Source organism: Lemur catta, chromosome Y (assembly GCF_020740605.2).
Source record: "Lemur catta isolate mLemCat1 chromosome Y, mLemCat1.pri, whole genome shotgun sequence".
NCBI classification, from domain to species: Eukaryota; Metazoa; Chordata; class Mammalia; order Primates; family Lemuridae; genus Lemur; species Lemur catta.
Window position 1 is genome coordinate 5,289,239 of NC_059156.1, and position 18,083 is coordinate 5,307,321.

The 18,083-nt window shown below is 37.9% G+C and overlaps 1 protein-coding gene across 1 annotated transcript; it reads left to right on the forward strand.

The window, feature by feature from the left end:
* Window positions 1-271: 271 nt before the first annotated feature.
* Window positions 272-16,658, forward strand: LOC123629039 (amelogenin, X isoform-like). The gene is made up of 6 exons (XM_045538971.1): window positions 272-325; window positions 2,400-2,447; window positions 2,932-2,946; window positions 3,556-3,582; window positions 3,670-3,714; window positions 16,140-16,658. The coding sequence occupies exons 1-6, from the start codon at window positions 272-274 to the stop codon at window positions 16,656-16,658; spliced, it is 708 nt and encodes a 235-aa protein (XP_045394927.1).
* Window positions 16,659-18,083: the final 1,425 nt, after the last annotated feature.

The following is an 18,083-nucleotide window of genomic DNA, read 5'->3' on the forward strand; positions in this document are numbered from 1 at the left end:
AATCACAAAATGAAACATGATGCATTTCCCTAAACTTGTTCAGTTCCCAAGCTAAACAAATAGCAACTTTATAGCACTGTGATAACAGAAAAAATGAAATTGCCTGAGAATTTGAAATAAAACTTGAATAAATTAACCTCACATAAAAACCCCACCATACTTACTATCATCAGATAAATATGAGTTATGAGTTTTTTATGGAGCATATGTCCATGTTTGCAAATAGATAAAAAAAAGTGGTCTTGACTTAATGTTTCAGAACCAACAAGAAATGGGGACCTGGATTTTGTTTGCCTGCCTCCTGGGAGCAGCTTTTGCTATGCCTGTGAGTAAAACATACCTTGCGTAAGTGTTAAAAAGCTTAGTAATAAAAATCTGGCATGTCAGTAAACTTTAAAGTTTAAAACAATAAAATATCAGATGTCCTCACATGTCTCTGTGTTAAAGAAACATTTGAGCCTATCGAAACAATAGATTCTCTGTGCCTAGTTTATTTCACTTCTCATAATGTCCTCTACGTTCATCCATGTCATTGCAAATTCTTTCTTTTTTAAGGCTAAATAGTCTGTCATTTATTAGCCTGGTTTAATCATTCCACATTGTAGACATATATCAAAATATCACATGTACTCCATAAGTGTATATAATTATTATTTGTCCATAAAATAAAATAAAATAAAATAAAATAAAATAAAATAGATTCTTGAATGCCTCCACCAAACATTTGGTACAGCTGAAGCAGGGCCCAGGACTCTGAATTTTTACAAGCACCCCGGGAGATTCTGTTGAAACCATTAGCTTGTAAATATTGATGCCTATCTCTGAATGGAGGAAGTTTTCAGAACGGAACTTTAGAAAAGGCCTCCTGAGAAAGTGCTTAATCAGCATTAGGCAAATATTACAAAACTACAAAAATTTTCTCTAAAACCCAATTCCTCACAAGTTTCCAAATCTCTTGCAGCCCTCCACATACCACTGCTGTTCCCTTTCAGGGGGTAAGATTTCTGTGTTAGGAATCCCCTACTTGAACCATCTCCTTGTTCTTAGAGGACCCACCCCTTGGGGTACATCTACTAAGTACCTGGCTTCCTTGTGGTTGCCCAGGGTCCTACCTACATCCAATACAAACTGATACATTTTACATTCAAATGTACCAAAGACCAGGATGTCGAACCCATTGTCTCCAGACACAGGTACATAGGGCAGAGAGGTGGCATAAAGAGCAGCTGATACAAGAAGCCAGCAAGATTGCACACATACCTCATCTCTTCCTCTCACCCACAAGACCCAGATTCTGTGCTCTGCCTTCCTGAAACCCTGCACTGTGGCCATTCCAAGTCCCTTGTGGGGCCCTTGCATTTTTCCCACTCCTGAACTCAACATTGTCTTGTTTGGCATCTATCAAGATGGTATAGGAAAGGCAGTTACCTGACTAAAATAATAATCCATATCCAGATGGGAGTGAAGGGACCCTGTTATGAAATACAAACATTTTAAAGACTATACTAGAGCTGACCCCTAATGAGTCAGTGTCTGAGGGATTTTCTGCCTGACTCTTCTCTCCCTCTCATGGACCCTAGGGCCAACCAAAATTCCACAGTGCAGGCCCCCCACACTGGGCCCCCACTTTTGAAAGGATAGACAGATCTGGTTTAGATCATCATACAGGTTCCTTTTTATTTTGAAATTTTAAAATAATCTGCCATAAAATCATTGAAAGACTAATAAAAGGATTGGCTTAAACTCAATAAACCAGCTCTGTCATTTTCCACAGGATTTATAATGTTTCCACTTTGCTGCACCCCTTCTTGTTCTTGAATTCATCAGTAATTCCCACGTTGTGGTTTTTTTTGTTGCTGTTGAGTATTGTTCGCTTTGCATGTCAATTATGTGGAATTTCTTTGATACCTAAGCAAGGGAATGTCTATGGGACAAGTCTCTTCTTTTTGGGATTTCTTAACTGTGTAAGAGAAAGAAACCTTTCTCCCCAACATGAAGTGAGTGTCATCAAGTAAACTGGTGGGTGGGACAGGGTAGGATTCATCGACACTGGGGAAGGAGTTGTCTGAAAACCACTGGAGAATAAATGTATGCTGGTTTCTGCTTCCAGGTCTCTGGGCATAAGACTATAACCCAAGGGACATTCTGTTAGTTGTTCTGAACCTCTTTAAATAAGAGGGCTCCTCTCCTGCACAGCATACATGTCCAAAGTAAAAAGTAGACCTCAAACATGTTCTGCTCTATGTAGATTTTTTTAAAAGTAGCTTCAGTCTCCCTTAATGTGAACCATTGCATATTGACTTAATTTCTTCCTCTCTCTCCCTTTCTCTCTCCTCCACTCTCCCCTTCACTCTCCCCTTTTCTCTCTTTTCTATTTTCCTTCCCCATCCCTATAAAAGCTACAACCTCATCCCAGGCACCCTGGTTATATCAACTTCAGCTATGAGGTAATTTTTCTCTTTACTAATTTTGACCATTTTTTTATTAACAATGCTCTGGGACTCTGCAGAGAATAATGTGTTGATTCTTCATGCAAGATGTCTCTTGAATAATCTCAATTTTACAGTTCTTACCACCAGCTTTCCAGTTTAAGCCCTGAAGGGTGGCCTCAAGCCTGCATTTTACCAGCACCCTCCTATCTGGACACTCTGAGTCTGTCCTCCTAAACATGGCTATAATTTTATCTGTCATGAACTACCATTTAGGGAGGCTGCATGGTAGGGTGGAAAGAGAACTCTGGCTGAATAGCCTTGTTGCCTCCCGGCCAGTACAATGTGGGCATTAGGTAGGATGTCATCTAAGATTTTTCCAAGCTCAAAAACTCCTGATTCTGAAACATTTACACTTGATGTGAGTCTCTCACTTGACTTCACTGAAAGATGAGTGACTAAGTGCTGTATGAGGACTGTGCAGAGGAATGGAAAGCACCAGAGCTCTGGGTCTCGGGTTTGAGGTTCTCCACAATCTCTTACTAACTACATGACTTCAGGAAAACCATTTTCTCTCTCTGGAATTTTGATTCCCTCAGCTGGAGAAGGAAAACAATTATGTTAAGCATATTTCAAAATATTGTTTGGAGAGTAAAATAGTTATTGAATATGAAAAGTGTTTTGTCAAGTATAAGTTGAGAATTGTTAATTAATGTTGTGTGATAAAACAAAACAAACACTAATTTTGTATTGAGAAAAGATTTTCTGTTAGACTTTAAAAGGTTGCTAAATATGGCCAACATTTATTTTTAGGAGATTTTACCATCTTCTTTTGTGGTGTTAATGGTTGAAGTGAATATTAAGTTATATAATCTTTTGCGATTGTCCGTGTAATGAAGAGCAGGTGTCATGGAATTAAACAGAATTGCTACTTCTGCATCCTTAGTTAGATTAATGAGCCTCTAACTTTCCATAGCCTTGTCTATAAAAATGTACGTGATGATACTTCTCTCAGAGCATGTGAGACAATATAAAAAATGTGTGTGATAGATGCAATGCAGTTCCTGATTCAGAAAGCACCCAACAAATCTTTATGTTCTTCTCTTCAGGAGACATACTCTTTTAGGCTATCACTATTGATAGAACTGCATTTGTGAGTCTACATTTCATACTGCATTAATGCATTTCTATATTTGATCAAAGTAAATTAAATAAAATGTATTCTCATATCTCTGTTAAGGTGCTTACGCCTTTGAAGTGGTACCAAAGCATGATAAGGCCACCGGTATGTAAATATTTTGTTCTTTATCCCCTTAAAATATTAGGAATGCATTTAAATGCCCATATTAACCAAAATATGTCTACTCCACATAGAGACCCTAATGGAAATTTTTTCTTTTTTTTTTTTTTTTACTCTCTGGGAGCATATTGAATTTTATTAACTATGACTGTAACTTCTGGAAAATTCTTGGGATGGAGAGAAATGTTTTGTTTTTTTATTTATTCTTGCCATATATGCTAATTTTCTAAATCCATTATTTATTTATTTTTTAATTTTTATTTCAGGATATTATGAGGATACAAACATTTTGGTTACATTTTATGTCTTTGCCTCACCCAAGTGAGGTTTAGAGGCATGCTCTTCCCCTTTACAATGCTCACCACATTCATTAGTTGTAAGTTTACTGCTCCCAACCCCTTATTCCCTGGAGAATATTACTAACATGTGAGCACCATAGTGTTGATCAGTTGGTACCAATTTGATGACGAGTACATGTGGAGGCTATTCTTCCAATCTTGTGATACCTCACTGCGGGTAATGGGCTCAAGCTCTATCCAGGAAAACATAAGAGGTGCTAGATCACTGTCATTTCTTATAATTCAGTAATATTCCATGGTATACATATACCAAATTTTAATAATCCACTCGTGAATCGACAGATACTTGAGCTGTTTCCACATCCTTACTATAGTGAACTATGCTGCCATAAACATTTGGGTGCAGATGTCTTTATTTTATTTTATTTTAGTTTAGTTTGGGTAGTTACAATGCAAGCAAACTTACTTCAGAAAGCCAGGAAAAAAATGGTTAAAGGATTAACAGAATGAAAAAGTTTCCATATCAAGATAACCTGACAGAAATTAACCCTTTCAAGAGGATGTGATTGACATTTATATTACACAGTATAAATAAATGTAATATGAAATTATTTATGAAATCCTAGAATACTTAAACTGTGAACATGCCATTTCTTTTTTTTTTTTTTTAATTTCAGCTCATTATGGGGGTACAAAAGTTCAGGTTATATATATTGCCCATGCCCCTCCATGCCCCCGAGTCTGAGGTTCAAGCATGTCCATTCCCTAGACAGTGCTCATCACACTCATCTGGTAGGTATGCATCCTTCCCCTTCCCCCATCCCTCCCAGTCAGAACATCAAGCGTGTCCATTTCCCAGACAGTGCGCATCACACTCATCAAGTAGGTATACACCTGTCCCTTTCCCCAAACTCCCACCTCTGTCTGATACCGAATTGGTGTTATTCCCAAATGTGCACTTAGGTGATGATCAGGGACACCAGTTTGCTGGTGAGTACATGTGGTGCTTATTTTTCCATTTTTGGGATACTTCACTTAATAGAATGGGTTACAATTCTCTCCAGGAGAGCCAAAGAGATGCCATGTCACCGTTATTATAGCTGAGTAATATTCCATGGTATACATACACCACATTTTGCTAATCCATTCATGAATTGATGGGCAATTGGGTTGTTTCCACATCTTTGCAATTGTGAATTGTGCTGCTATAAACATTCGAGTGCAGGAATCTTTTTTATAGAATGACTTTTGTTCTTCTGGGTAGATGCCCAATAATGGGATTGCTGGATCGAATGGTAGGTCTACTTGAATTTGTTTAAGGTATCTCCATATTGTTTTCCACAGGGGTTGCACTAGTTTGCAGTCCCACCGGCAGTGTATGAGTGTTTGTCTCTCCGCATCTAAGCCAACATGTATTGTTTTGGGACTTTTTGACAAAGGCCATTCTCACTGGGGTTAAGTGGTATCTCACTGTGGTTTTGATTTGCAATTCCCTGATGATTAGAGATGTTGAACATTTTTTTCATGTTTGTTAGCCATTTTTATATCTTCTTTTGAAAATTTTCTATTCATGTCCTTTGCCCACTTTTTGATAGGGTTGTTCGATTTTATCATACTAATTTTCCTGAGTTCTAAATAGATTCTTGTTATCAGTCCTTTATCTGATGTGTAGTATGTGAAAACTTTTTCCCATTCTGTAGGTTGTCTGTTTACTCTCATGACTGTTTCTTTGGCTGTGCAGAAGCTTTTTAATTTGATCAGGTCCCATGTATTTATTTTTGTTGTTGCTATGATTGCCTTAGGGGTCTTCTTCATAAATTCTTTGCCTAGGCCAATGTCTGTAATAGTCTTCCCTACATTTTCTTCTGGAATTCTAATGGTTTCACACCTAAGGTTTAAGTCTGTTATCCACTGTGATCTGATTTTTGTGAGAAGTGATATCTGTGGATCCTGTTTCAGTCTTCTACATGTGGCTATCCAGTTTTCCCAGCACCATTTATTTATTTTTATTTTCTTTTTTTTGGCTTTCTTTTTTTTTTTTCAGCTCATCATGGGGGTACAAAAGCTCAGGTTTTATACATTGACCATGTCCTACCCAGCCCCGTGAGTCAGAGCCTCAAGTGTGTCCATTTTCCAGACAGTGCACCTGGCACTCACCATGTAGTCATACCTCCATCCTCTCCTTCCACCCCCCACCTACCTGGGTCAGTACCTCCAAGCATGACCATTCCCTAGACGGTGCACAATGCACTCATCATGTAGGCATACATCCATCCCCTCCCACCACCCCCCAACTCAGTCTGATATCCAATTGGTATCCTTCCCCGATGTGCATTAAGGTGATGATCAGGTAAACCAATTATCTGGTGAGTACATGTGATGCTTGTTTTTCCATTCTTTGGGTACTTCACTTAATATAATGGGTACCAGTTCTCTCCAGGAGAACAAAACAGATGTCGTATCATCGTTATTTCTCATAGCTGAGTAATATTCCATGGTATACATATACCACAGTTTACTAATCCATTCATGGATTGATGGGCATTTGGATTGTTTCCACATCTTTGCAATTGTGAATGTGCTGCTATAAATATTCGGGTACAGGTGTCTTTGTTAAAGAATGACTTTTGTTCTTCTGGGTAGATGCCCAATAAAGGGATTGCTGGATCGAATGCTAGGTCTACTTGAATCTGTTTAAGGTATCTCCATAATGCTTTCCACAGGGGTTGCAGTAGTTTGCAGTCCCACCAGCAGTGTATGAGTGTTCCTGTCTCTCCGCATCCACGCCAACATGTGTTGTTTTGGGACTTTTTGATAAAGGCCATTCTCACCAGAGTTAAGTGATATCTCATTGTGGTTTTGATTTACATTTCCCTGATTATTAGGGATGTTGAGCGATTTTTCATATGTTTGTTAGCCATTTTTATATCTTCTTTTGAAAAATTTCTATTCATGTCATTTGCCCACTTTTTGATAGGATTGTTTGATTTTTTCTTGCTGATTTTCCTGAGTTCTAAATAGATTCTTGTTATCAGTCCTTTATCTGGTGTGTAGTATGCGAAAATTTTTTCCCATTCTGTAGGTTGTCTGTTTGTTTACTCTTATGACTGTTTCTTTGGCTATGCAGAAGCTTTTTAATTTAATCAGGTCCCATTAATTTATTTTTATTGTTGCTGTGATTGCCTTAGGGGTTTTCTTCATGAATTCTTTGGTTAGACCAATATCTGTAAAAGTCTTTCTTACATTTTCTTCTAGAATTCTAATAGTTTCCCCCCTAAGATTTAAGTCCCTTAGCCACCATGATTTGATTTTAGTGAGAGGTGAAAGCTGTGGGTCCTGTTTTAGTTTAGTCTTCTACATGTGGCTATCCAGTTATCCCAGCACCATTTATTAAATAAGGAATCTTTTCCTCAGAGTATGTTTCCGTCTGCTTTGTCAAAGATTAGATGGCTATATGAGGATGGTTTTATGTTTGGATTTTCTGTTCTGTTTCATTGGACTCTGACCTTGCACTTTTGCCAAAAACAAGCAGTTTTAATAATCACAGCTTTGTAGTCTGATTGAAGTCTGATAAATTAATACCTCCCATTTTGTTTTTGTTGCTTAAAATTGCTTTTGCTAAACGGGGTCTTCTCTGGTTCCATACAGAGTGTAAAATTATTCTTTCTATATCTGTGAAAAATGATGTTGGTAATTTAATAGAGATTGCATTGAATCCGTAGATAACTTTGGGCAGCATAAACATTTTAACAATGTTGATTCTTCTGATCCACAAGCTTGGTATGGTTTTCCACCTATTTATATGTTCTGCGATTTCCTTCCTCAGTGTTTTATAGTTCTCCCTATACAGAGCCTTTACGTCCTTAGTTAAATATATTCCTACGTATTTTATTTTCTTTATTGCTATTTTGAAGGGTATTGAGTCCTTAATTTGGTTCTCCATTTGATTGTTATCAGCATATATGAATGAATGTGATTTGTGTGTATTGATTTTGTATCCTGAGACTTTACTGAATTCATTGATCAATTCCAGGAGTCTCTTGGTTGAATGCTTGGGGTTTTCTAGATATAACATCATAGCATCAGGAAAGAGTGAGAGTTTGATCTCTTCTTTCCCTATTTGGACTCCCTTGGTTCTGCTCTCTTGTCTGATAGCTCTCGCAAGGACTTTCAATATTATGTTGAAAAGTAGGGGGGACAGTGGGCAGCCTTGTCTGGTTCCAGTTCGAAGTGAGAATGCTTTCAGTTTTTCCCCATTCAGTATGATGGTGGCTGTGGGTTTGTCATACATGGCTTGTATCATTTTTAGATAGGCCCCATCTATGCCTATTTTGTTAAGTGTTCTTATCGTAAAAGGGTGTTGAATTTTGTAAAATGCTTTTTCTGCATCTATTGAGAGGATCATATGATCTTTATTTTTGCTTCTATTTATGTGGTGAATTATGTTTATAGATTTACATAGGTTAAACCATCCCTACATCTCTGGGATGAAACCCACTTGGGTATTATTTTTTTGATAAGCACTTGGATTCAATTTGCTAGGATTTTATTGAGAATTTTTTCATCTATATTTATAAGGGATATTAGTCTGCAGTTTTCTTTTTTTGTTGCATCCTTTCCTGGTTTTGGTATTAAAATTATGTTTGCTTGGTAAAATGTGTTGGGGGCAATTCCATCCTTCTCAATATTGGAGGATGGGGACCAGATCTTCTTTGTAGGTATGGTAAAATTCAGGTGTGAACACATCTGGTCCAGGGATTTTCTTTTTGGAAAGGTTTTTTATTGCAGTTTCGATTTCAGATTTAGATATTGGTCTATTCAGGAATTCTATTTCTTCCTGTTTGAGCCTGGGAAGACTGTGGGTTTCTAAAAATTGGTCCATTTCCTCCTCATTTTCCAATTTGTGTGAATAAAGATTTCTGTGAAATTCATAGATGATGTCATGTATCTCTGTGGCATCAGTCGTGATTTCTCCTTTCATGTTCCTGATGGAGGTAATCAGAGTTTTTTACTTTTCTGCTCTCGGTTAGCCTAGCCAGTGGTGTGTGAATCTTGTTTATGTTTTCAAAGAACCCACTTTTTGATTTATTTATTTATTTATGTATTTATTTTGAGACAGAGCCTCACTTTGTTGTCTGGGCTAGAGTGAGTGTCATGACATCAGCCTAGCTCACAGCAACCTCAAACTCCTGGGTTTAAGTGATCCTACTGCTTCAGCCTCCCGAGTACCTGAGACTACAGGCATGCACCACCTTGTCCGGCTAATTTTTTCTATATAGATGTTTAGCTGTCAAAATCATTTCTTTCTATTTTTGGTAGAGACAGGGTCTCACTTTTGCTCAGGCTGGTCTCGAACTCCTGACCTTGAGTGATCCACCCATCTCGGCCTCCCAGAGTGTTAGGATTACAGGCGTGAGCCACCGTGCCCGGCCCCAACTTTTTGATTTATTAATCTCCTTTATGGTTTGTTTGTTGTCCTTTTTATTCAGTTATGATTTGATCTTAATAATTTCTCTCCTTCTGCTGGGTTTGGGGTCGGTCTGTTTTTCCTTCTTCAGCTCTTTGAGTCTATTCATTAGATTGTCTATTTGTAAGCTTTCAGTCTTTTTGATATAGGAATTTATGGAAATAAATTTTCCTCTCAGGACTGCTTTAGTTGTGTCCCACAGATTTTGATAAGTTGTGTCTCCATTGTTTTTTTAATTCAAAGAATCTTTTGATTTCTGTCTTGATTTCTTCATTTATAAAATAATCATTCAAGAGAAGGTTATTTAGCTTCCATGACTTTGAGTGGGAATGAGAATATCTGTTAGGGTTCATTATTTTATTCCACTGTGATCTGAGAAGATGCATGGTATAATTTCTAATTTTTTAAATTTTTTAAGACATGCTTTATGTCCTAGGATATGGTCAATCTTGGAGAATGTTCCATGGGCTGATGAGAAGAAAGTATTTTCAGTGAATTTTGGGTAGAATGTCCTGTAGATGTCGATGAGGCCCATTTCTTCTAGCATTCTATTTAAGTTCTTTGTTTCTTTGTTTATTTTTTGTTTGGAGGATCTGTCCTGTACTGTCAGTGGTGTGTTAAAGTCCCCGACTATCAAAGTGCTGTTATCAATCATTTTGTTCAAATCAAGTAGGGTTTGCTTTATGAATCTGGGTGCACCTAAGTTGGGTGCATATATATTAAGTATAGTTATGTCTTCTTGTTGAATTGTACCCTTCACCAGTATATAGTAACCATCTTTGTCTTTCATTAATTTTATTGATTGAAAAACTAAGTTGTTGGAGATTAAAACCACCATGCCAGCTTTCTTTGGCTTCCATTTGTTTGAACGATCAATTTCCATCCTTTTATTTTCAGTCTAAATGCATCTTTGCAGGTTAGATGGGTTTCCTAAAGACAGCAGACACTTGGCTTGTATTTTTTTAATCATTGGGCCAGCCTATGTCTTTTGAGTGGGGAATTCAGTCCATTCACATTTAATGAGAGAATTGATAAGTGAGACTTATTTCTGTTTCTCATGTTGGCTTGAATTTCATTATTCTGTTTTCTCACTTGAGCCATTGTGATAACTGGGTTTTTTTTTTCTTCTCATGAGTAGTTTTATATTCGTGGGTCTTTCTTCTGCTGCTCTGTGTGTAGCCCTGTTTCGAGTACTTGTTGGAGAGGTGGTCTTGTCTTGGTGAATTCTCTGAGTTTTTGTTTATCTGGGAATGTCTTAATTTCACCTTCGTATATAAAGCTGAGCTTAGCTTGGTATAAGAGCCTAGGCTGGGCATTATTGTGTTTCAGAAGAGTGAGAATGGGGCCCCATTCTCTTCTTGCTTGTAAGGTTTCAGTTGAGAAATCTGGTGTAATTTGGATGAATTTTCCTTTGTATGTAACTTGTTTCTTCCTCCTTACAGCTCACAGAATGGCCTCCTTAGTGGAAATTTTTGTCAATCTGATAACTGCATGATGTGGTGTCTTCCTATTTGGTATGAATCTTCCAGGGATTCTTTGAGCTTCTTGAACCTATATATCTAGAGTTTTGGCAAGGCCTGGGAAACTTTCCTCCATTATGTCTTCAAATAGCTTATTCAATCCTTGCTTATTGTCTTCTTCACCCTCAGGAATGCCAATAACTCTCACATTAGGCTTCTTCACATAATCTGACATTTCTTCTAGGCGCTGGTCATTTCTCTTATTTCTTTGCTCCATCTCTGTGACTGACTTATTTAATTGGAAAGTGTTATCTTCGATCTCTGAGATTCTTTCTTCTGTTTGATCTACCCTGCTCTTGAGACTTTCCACTGTGTTTTGTAGCTCCCTGTATAAATTGTTCATTTCCTGGAGTTCAGTTTGATTTTTCTTCAATATTTCGATTTCTTTAGTGAATTTTTCTTCCAAGACCTGGATCTTTTTTGTGGTAACTTTGTGTTGGTTATCCATTTTTTCTTGCATAAAATTCAGCTTATTTATGATCTATGTTTGAAATTCTTCCTGTGGCATATTGCTATTTCAAGTTTGGCTTGTGTCAGTTGGTGGAGAGCTAGTAATCCTCTTTGAAGGCGAGGTTTCAGCCTGATTCTTTATACTCCCAGAGTTCTTTCGCTGAGGCCTTCCCATCTGGATCAATCCTTAGGTCCCTTCTTTCAGCTAGATTTAGGCTGGACAGAGGCACTCCATGCATGGGGATCTTGGGCTGTGCAGCAGCTCAGGTAAGCTGCCTCCTCTGTCACTAGGGGAAGCCCTTTATGTGTTGTTCAAGATTTTGCTGCCTCAGCTGGGAGGTGCTCCTGTTGGGTCCAGCCCCAGAGAGTTAATTTGCCCCAAAACTCGTTTGAGAGTTCCATAACTGGGCGGATTTAATTGCAGACGGAAAGCGACTTTTTCCTTGCCTCTTCATCTCCTGAAGTCGTTTCTGCCTTTCTCTGCATGAAAGATAGAGGCTAGAGGGAGAGGCAGTGTCCGCGTTCTCTCAGCTCCCCGGCTGCTGCATCTCCCGGGGGCAATGGTCCGCCCTGCCCCAATGTCCGCAAGTCCATGCTCCACTCTCTCACAACTGGGAAAGTACTCAGTGTTCATGAAAAGGTGCAGTTCCCAGTGGGGGGCCACGGAGTAGGGGATGGAGCTGCCGGGTTCCCAATCACTCCATAGCAACTAGGCTCTGGACCCCAACAATGGCAGCTGCTCGCCCGCCGGTCACTGGCACTGGGGGCGAATGTTCAGGTTCCAGCAGGGACCCTGGGGATCAGGGATTGAGGGAGCCCAGCCGCCCATGTGAAGGAGACAATTCAGCATCCCCCAGGTGTCTTTTGCTGCAGCCCAGCGCGAACCCTCTGGTTGCAGGCCGCCCACAGAGTTCCGGGGTCTGAAATGCCTCCCACTATTGTCTCCTCTCCACAGAGCTCCTCATCTCCCATGGTGATTCTACACTGGCTTCAGACAGATCCCTAATTGAGTGGGAATGGGGATCAGTGGGGAAACAGGCCGCTTTCCTGTGGGGCTGAACCCCCCTCACTCGCTGGTGAGGCAGGTACAGCCATCCCACATTCTCCTCTCTATTGTCCATCCCGCCCTCTCCAGATTTTCACGATCTGATTACCCATTCACCTCAGTCCTTTCTTGCTCTCTGTGTCCCACGCTGATTCTCTATGGATTCACATCACTGTTCCTGTGGGGGAGCAATCCTCTAGCATTGTGGCAGACTGAGACCCATGCCTTTTTTTCTGGGAGCATGAATCCAGGAGGTCACCACTACTCCTCCATCTTTCACCCCCCCATTTATTAAATAATGAATTTTTCCCCAGAGTATCTTTTTGTCTGCTTTGTCAAAGATTAGATGACTACATGAGGATGGTTTTATATTTGGATTTTCTGTTCTGTTCACTGGTCTGTGTCCCTGCACTTGTGCCAATATTAAGCAGTTTTAATAATCACAGCCTTGTAGTATAGTTTGAAGTCTGGCAAATTAATACCTCCCATGTTATTTTTCTTGTTTAAAATTGCTTTTGCTAAATGAGGTCTTCTCTGGTTCCATACAAAGCATAAAATTATTTTTTATATATCTGTGAAAAATGATGTTGGTAATTTAATAGGGATTGCATTGAATCTGTAGATAACTTTGGGCAGTATAGACATTTTAACAATGTTGATTCTTCTGATACACAAGCATGGTATGGTTTTCCACCTATTTACATGCTCTGCTATTTCCTTCCTCAGTGTTTCTCAGTTCTCCCTATAGAGATCCTTTACCTCCTTAGTTAAATATATTCCCATGTATTTTATTTTCTTTGTTGCTATTTTGAAGGGTATTGAGTCCTTAATTTGGTTCTCCATTTGACTATTATTGGCATATATGAATGCCTCTGATTTGTGTGTATAGATTTTGTATCCCGAGACTTTACTGAATTCACTGATCAATTCCAGGAGTCTCTTGGTTGAATCTTTGCTGTTTTCTGGATATAACATAATATCATCAGCAAAGAGTGAGAGTTTGATCTCTTCTTTCCCTATTTGGACTCCCTTGATTTTGCTCTCTTGTCTGATAGCTCTTGCAAGGACTTCCAATACTATGTTGAAAAGTAAGGGGGACAGTGGGCAGCCTTGTCTGGTTCCAGTTCGAAATGGGAATGCTTTCAGTTTTTCCTCATTCAGTATGATGGTGGCTGTGGGTTTGTCATAAATGGCTTGTATCATTTTTAGATAGGCCTCATCTATGCCTATTTTGTTAAGTGTTCTTATCATAAAAAAGTGTTGAATTTTGTAAAATGTTGTTTCTGCATCTATTGAGAGGATCATATGATCTTTATTTTTGCTTCTATTTATGTGATGAAATACATTTATAGATTTGCATGTGTTAAACCATCCCTGCATCTCTGGGATGAAGCCCACTTGGTAATGATGGATTATTTTTTTGATAAGCACTTGGATTCAATTTGCTAGGATTTTATTGAGAATTTTTGCATCTATATTCATAAGGGATATTGGTTTGTAGTTTTCTTTTTTTGTTGCATCCTTTCCTGGTTTTGGTATTAAAATTATTTTGGCTTGGTAAAATGTGTTGGGGAGAATCCCATCCTTCTTGATATTGGAGAATAGTTTATGTAGGATGGGCACCAGTTCTTCTTTGTAGATATGGTAAAATTCAGGTGTGAACCCATTTGGTCCAGAGTTTTTCTTTTTGGGACGGTTTTTTTATTGCTGTTTCGATTTCAGATCTAGATAGTGGTCTGTTCCGGGATTCTATTTCTTCCTGGTTGAGCCTGGGAAGGCTGCATGTTTCTAAAAGTTCATCCATTTCCTCCACATTTTCCAATTTGTGTCAATAAATATTTCTGTAGAGTTCATAGATTATATCATGTATCTCTGTGGCATCGTTCATGATTTCTCCTTACATGTTCTTGATGGAGGTTGTTAGAGTTTTTTCTTTTCTTCTCTTGGTTAGTCTAGCAGAGGTGTTTATTTTGTTTATTTGTTTCAAAGAACCGACTTTTTGTCTTATTAATCTCCCTTATGGTTTATGTGCTGTCCTTTTCATTTAGTTCTGATTTGATCTTAATAATTTCTCTCCTTCTGCTGGGTTTGGGGTCGGTCTGTTCTTCCTTCTCCAGCTCTTTGAGTCTATTCATTAGATTATCTATTTGTAAGTTTTCTTTATTTTTGATATAGGGATTTATGGAAATAAATTTCCTCTCAGGTCTGCTTTAGCTGTGTCCCAAAGATTTTGATAAGTTGTATCTCTATTGTCATTTAATTCAAAGAATCTTTTCATTTCCATCTTGATTTCCTCATTTATAAAATAATCATTCAGGAGAAGGTTGTTTAACTTCCATGACTTTGAGTAGGAATGAGAATTTCTGTTAGGGTTCATAATTACTTTTATTCCACTGTGATCTGAGAAAGCATGGTATAATTTCTATTTTTTAAATTTTTTTAAGACACGCTTTATGTCCTAGGATATGGTCAATCGTGGAGAATGTCCCATGAGCTGATGAGAAGAATGTATATTCAGTGGATTTTGGGTAGAATGTCCTGTAGATGTCAGTCAGGACCATTTGTTCTAGCATTCTATTTAAGTCCATTATTTCTTTGTGTATTTTTTATTTGGAGGATGTGTCCTGTACTGTCAGCGCCACATTAAAGTCTCCGACTATTACACTGTTGTTATCTATCGTTTGGTTCAGATCAAGGAGGGTTTGCTCTATGAATCTGGGTGCACCTAAGCTGGGTGCATATATATTAAGTATAGTTATGTCTTCTTGTTGAATTGTACCCTTCGCGAGTATATAGTAACCATTTTTGTCCTTCATTACTTTTGTTAATTCAAAAACTAAGTTATCAGAGATTCAGATGTCTTTAGTATAAAATGTATTTTGCTCTCTTGGATAGATGCCTAACAGTGCTATTGCTAGATGAAATGGTATTTCTATCTTTAGCTCTTTGAAATATCTCCAAATTCTTTTCCACAGAGGTTATACTAATTTGCAGTCCCACCAGCAATGTAAGAGTGTTGATGTCTCTGGAAATGCTGTTTTTAGCTTCATTTTATTTTTATTTTTTTATTTCAGGATATTACAAGGGTACAAATCTTTAGGTTATATATATTGCCTTGGACCCACCCTAATCAGAGCTTCTAGTGTCTCCATCCCCCAGATGGTGTGCACTGCACCCATTAGGTGTGAATATACCCATCCTCTCCTCCCCATCCCACCTGCCCAACATCCGATGATTGTTACTACTATATGTACACTTAAATGTTGATCAGTAAATGCCAATTTGATGGTGAGTACATGTGGTGCTTGTTTTTCCATTCTTGTGATACTTCACTTAGAAGAATGGGCTCCAGTTCCATTCAGGATAATACAAGAGGTGCTAGATCACCATTGTTTTTTGTGGCTGAGTAGAATTCCATGATATATATATATATATATATATATATATATATATATATATATATATATATATATATATGTGTGTGTGTGTGTGTGTGTGTGTGTGTGTGTACACAGTTAGAAATTCTTGCAGAGGAAGAAATCAGTAAAATATTCCTATGGCCATGTGGCAAAGCAAACATTCCTGCTTGTCCAGTTGGAAGTGACCTGACTCTCTCTGTTTCTCACCAGTACCCTTCCTATGGTTACGAGCCCATGGGTGGATGGCTGCACCACCAAATCATCCCCATGCTGTCCCAACAGCACCCCCAGACTCACACCCTGCAGCCTCATCACCACATTGCAGTGGCACAAGCTCAGCAGTCCCTGGTCCCCCAGCAACCATTGATGCCTGTTCCTGGCCAACACTCCATGACTCCAACCCATCATCACCAGCCAAACCTCCCTTTGCCTGGCCAGCAGCCTTTCCAGCCCCAGCACTTTCAGCCACAGCCTCACCAGCCCATGCAGCCTATCCGGCCCATCCATCCCCTGCCACCTCTGCACCCCCTGCAGCCCCTGCCACCACAGCCACATCTGCCTCTGCTGTTCCCCATGCAGCCCCTGCTCCCCATGATTCCCGACCAGCCTCTGGAAGCTTGGCCAGCAACTGATAAGACCAAGCGGGAGGAAGTGGTGAGTATGCCTTTGAAGCCACTACAATATAAATCCTGTAGAAATGGGGTAGCAAAACTGCCCCCAGAGCTCTAAGGTCTTCGACAATCCAGGGTCTAGATTTGCAGTAGCTACAGGTCTATGATTCTATTTCTCTAAATGGCCTATAATTTTAAATGTTAAACAATTTTATTTACATACATAGTTTACATAAGGTGGATGCAAAAGTCTAAAATTATTTAGAATTCCAGTCACAGTTTAGATTATTGAAATATGTTTGTTTTAAAAGCAACAGTATAGGACATATCAATTCTCAATTTTTTTCACTGGTTTGACTAGCAAGAACAGGTCACAATTATAGTGAAAGATATGAAAAGACTAAGTTTGACAATAAGGAGATGCATGAGTCTAAACAGTGTAAAAAATGTTAGGTAGGAAATCCTTTAAAGATCTGAAGTAATATTACCCTGTCTAAAGTCTTTTTTTGAAACAATCTGGCTACACTAGATAGACTTTTTGAATATTTTTTCATTGCTAATATTTAATAGACTAAGCTTTTAATAAGAATATTTCATAATTCAGCTCAAAATCTCCTTTCATTCCAGAAAGGTTTTCCAAATGAAACAACCAATAAGATTGTTATCAGTAAGATTGTTACCCATGCCTATAAACCCTCAGATACTTTCTTCAGTTGCCTATTGACATATAATATAAAGTGATTAACTCACAGATTGACATGCAGGAAGTATTCAATGATACAGTTATTTTACCTAAAAATCTTAAGTTCCTAAAATCTAAGATTTTAAGTGTCCTGAAGGCAGGAGTTACTGCCATAGATGCTCCATATCTAATAACAATGGATATTGTTATACAAAGAATAAAGATATACTTTTATTTATTTATTTATTTATTTATTTATTTATTTATTTATTTATTTATTTTATTATTAACAAAGAAATTTTGGAGGGTAAAGGTTTCAACTTAACTTGCAGTCAATGTTTTCATTGAAATTAAAGATATATTTGTTTTTGTACATGACTATTTTATAGAAATACTTAAAAATTACTCTGTTCCTTTCATTTACTTTTCAGGATTAAATCAGGAAATGAAAGAACTAGATAATTCAGTTGCTTTCAAGAATTGCTCAAGAACAAAATGATTTGTGCCTACAATCAGTTTACTAGTAAATTCTGAAACTAAAAATAAAAACCAAGTTAGTAACATGATTTTTAAATTATTTGTGCATAATTGTTGAATTAAAATTTCTAATCACTTGAGAGAATGTTTCCTTTAATTTGTCAACTATCTATGATAAATGCATTTGATTCAAATATATGAGAAAATCACTATATTATAAAAAAGAAAACTCAAAATCCAGGCTTAAAGAACTAGTAATATCAATCATAAAATGTGTTAATAAACTCAAACTTACATCTACACAAATCTTAAGTTAGTACAAAAGCAAAAGTATATTTAATAAGCTTTGTACAATGTCTTTGAAATTAAGCCAAAGAGACAGTT

Excerpts from the sequence above, each read along its gene's own strand:
- LOC123629039 (XM_045538971.1), top strand. The coding sequence starts at position 272 with ATGGGGACCTGGATTTTGTTTGCCTGCCTCCTGGGAGCAGCTTTTGCT. Across the intron at positions 326-2,399 it reads GAGCAGCTTTTGCTATGCCT|CTACAACCTCATCCCAGGCA; the intron begins GTGAGTAAAACA and ends TCCCTATAAAAG. Across the intron at positions 3,583-3,669 it reads CTATTGATAGAACTGCATTT|GTGCTTACGCCTTTGAAGTG; the intron begins GTGAGTCTACAT and ends ATCTCTGTTAAG.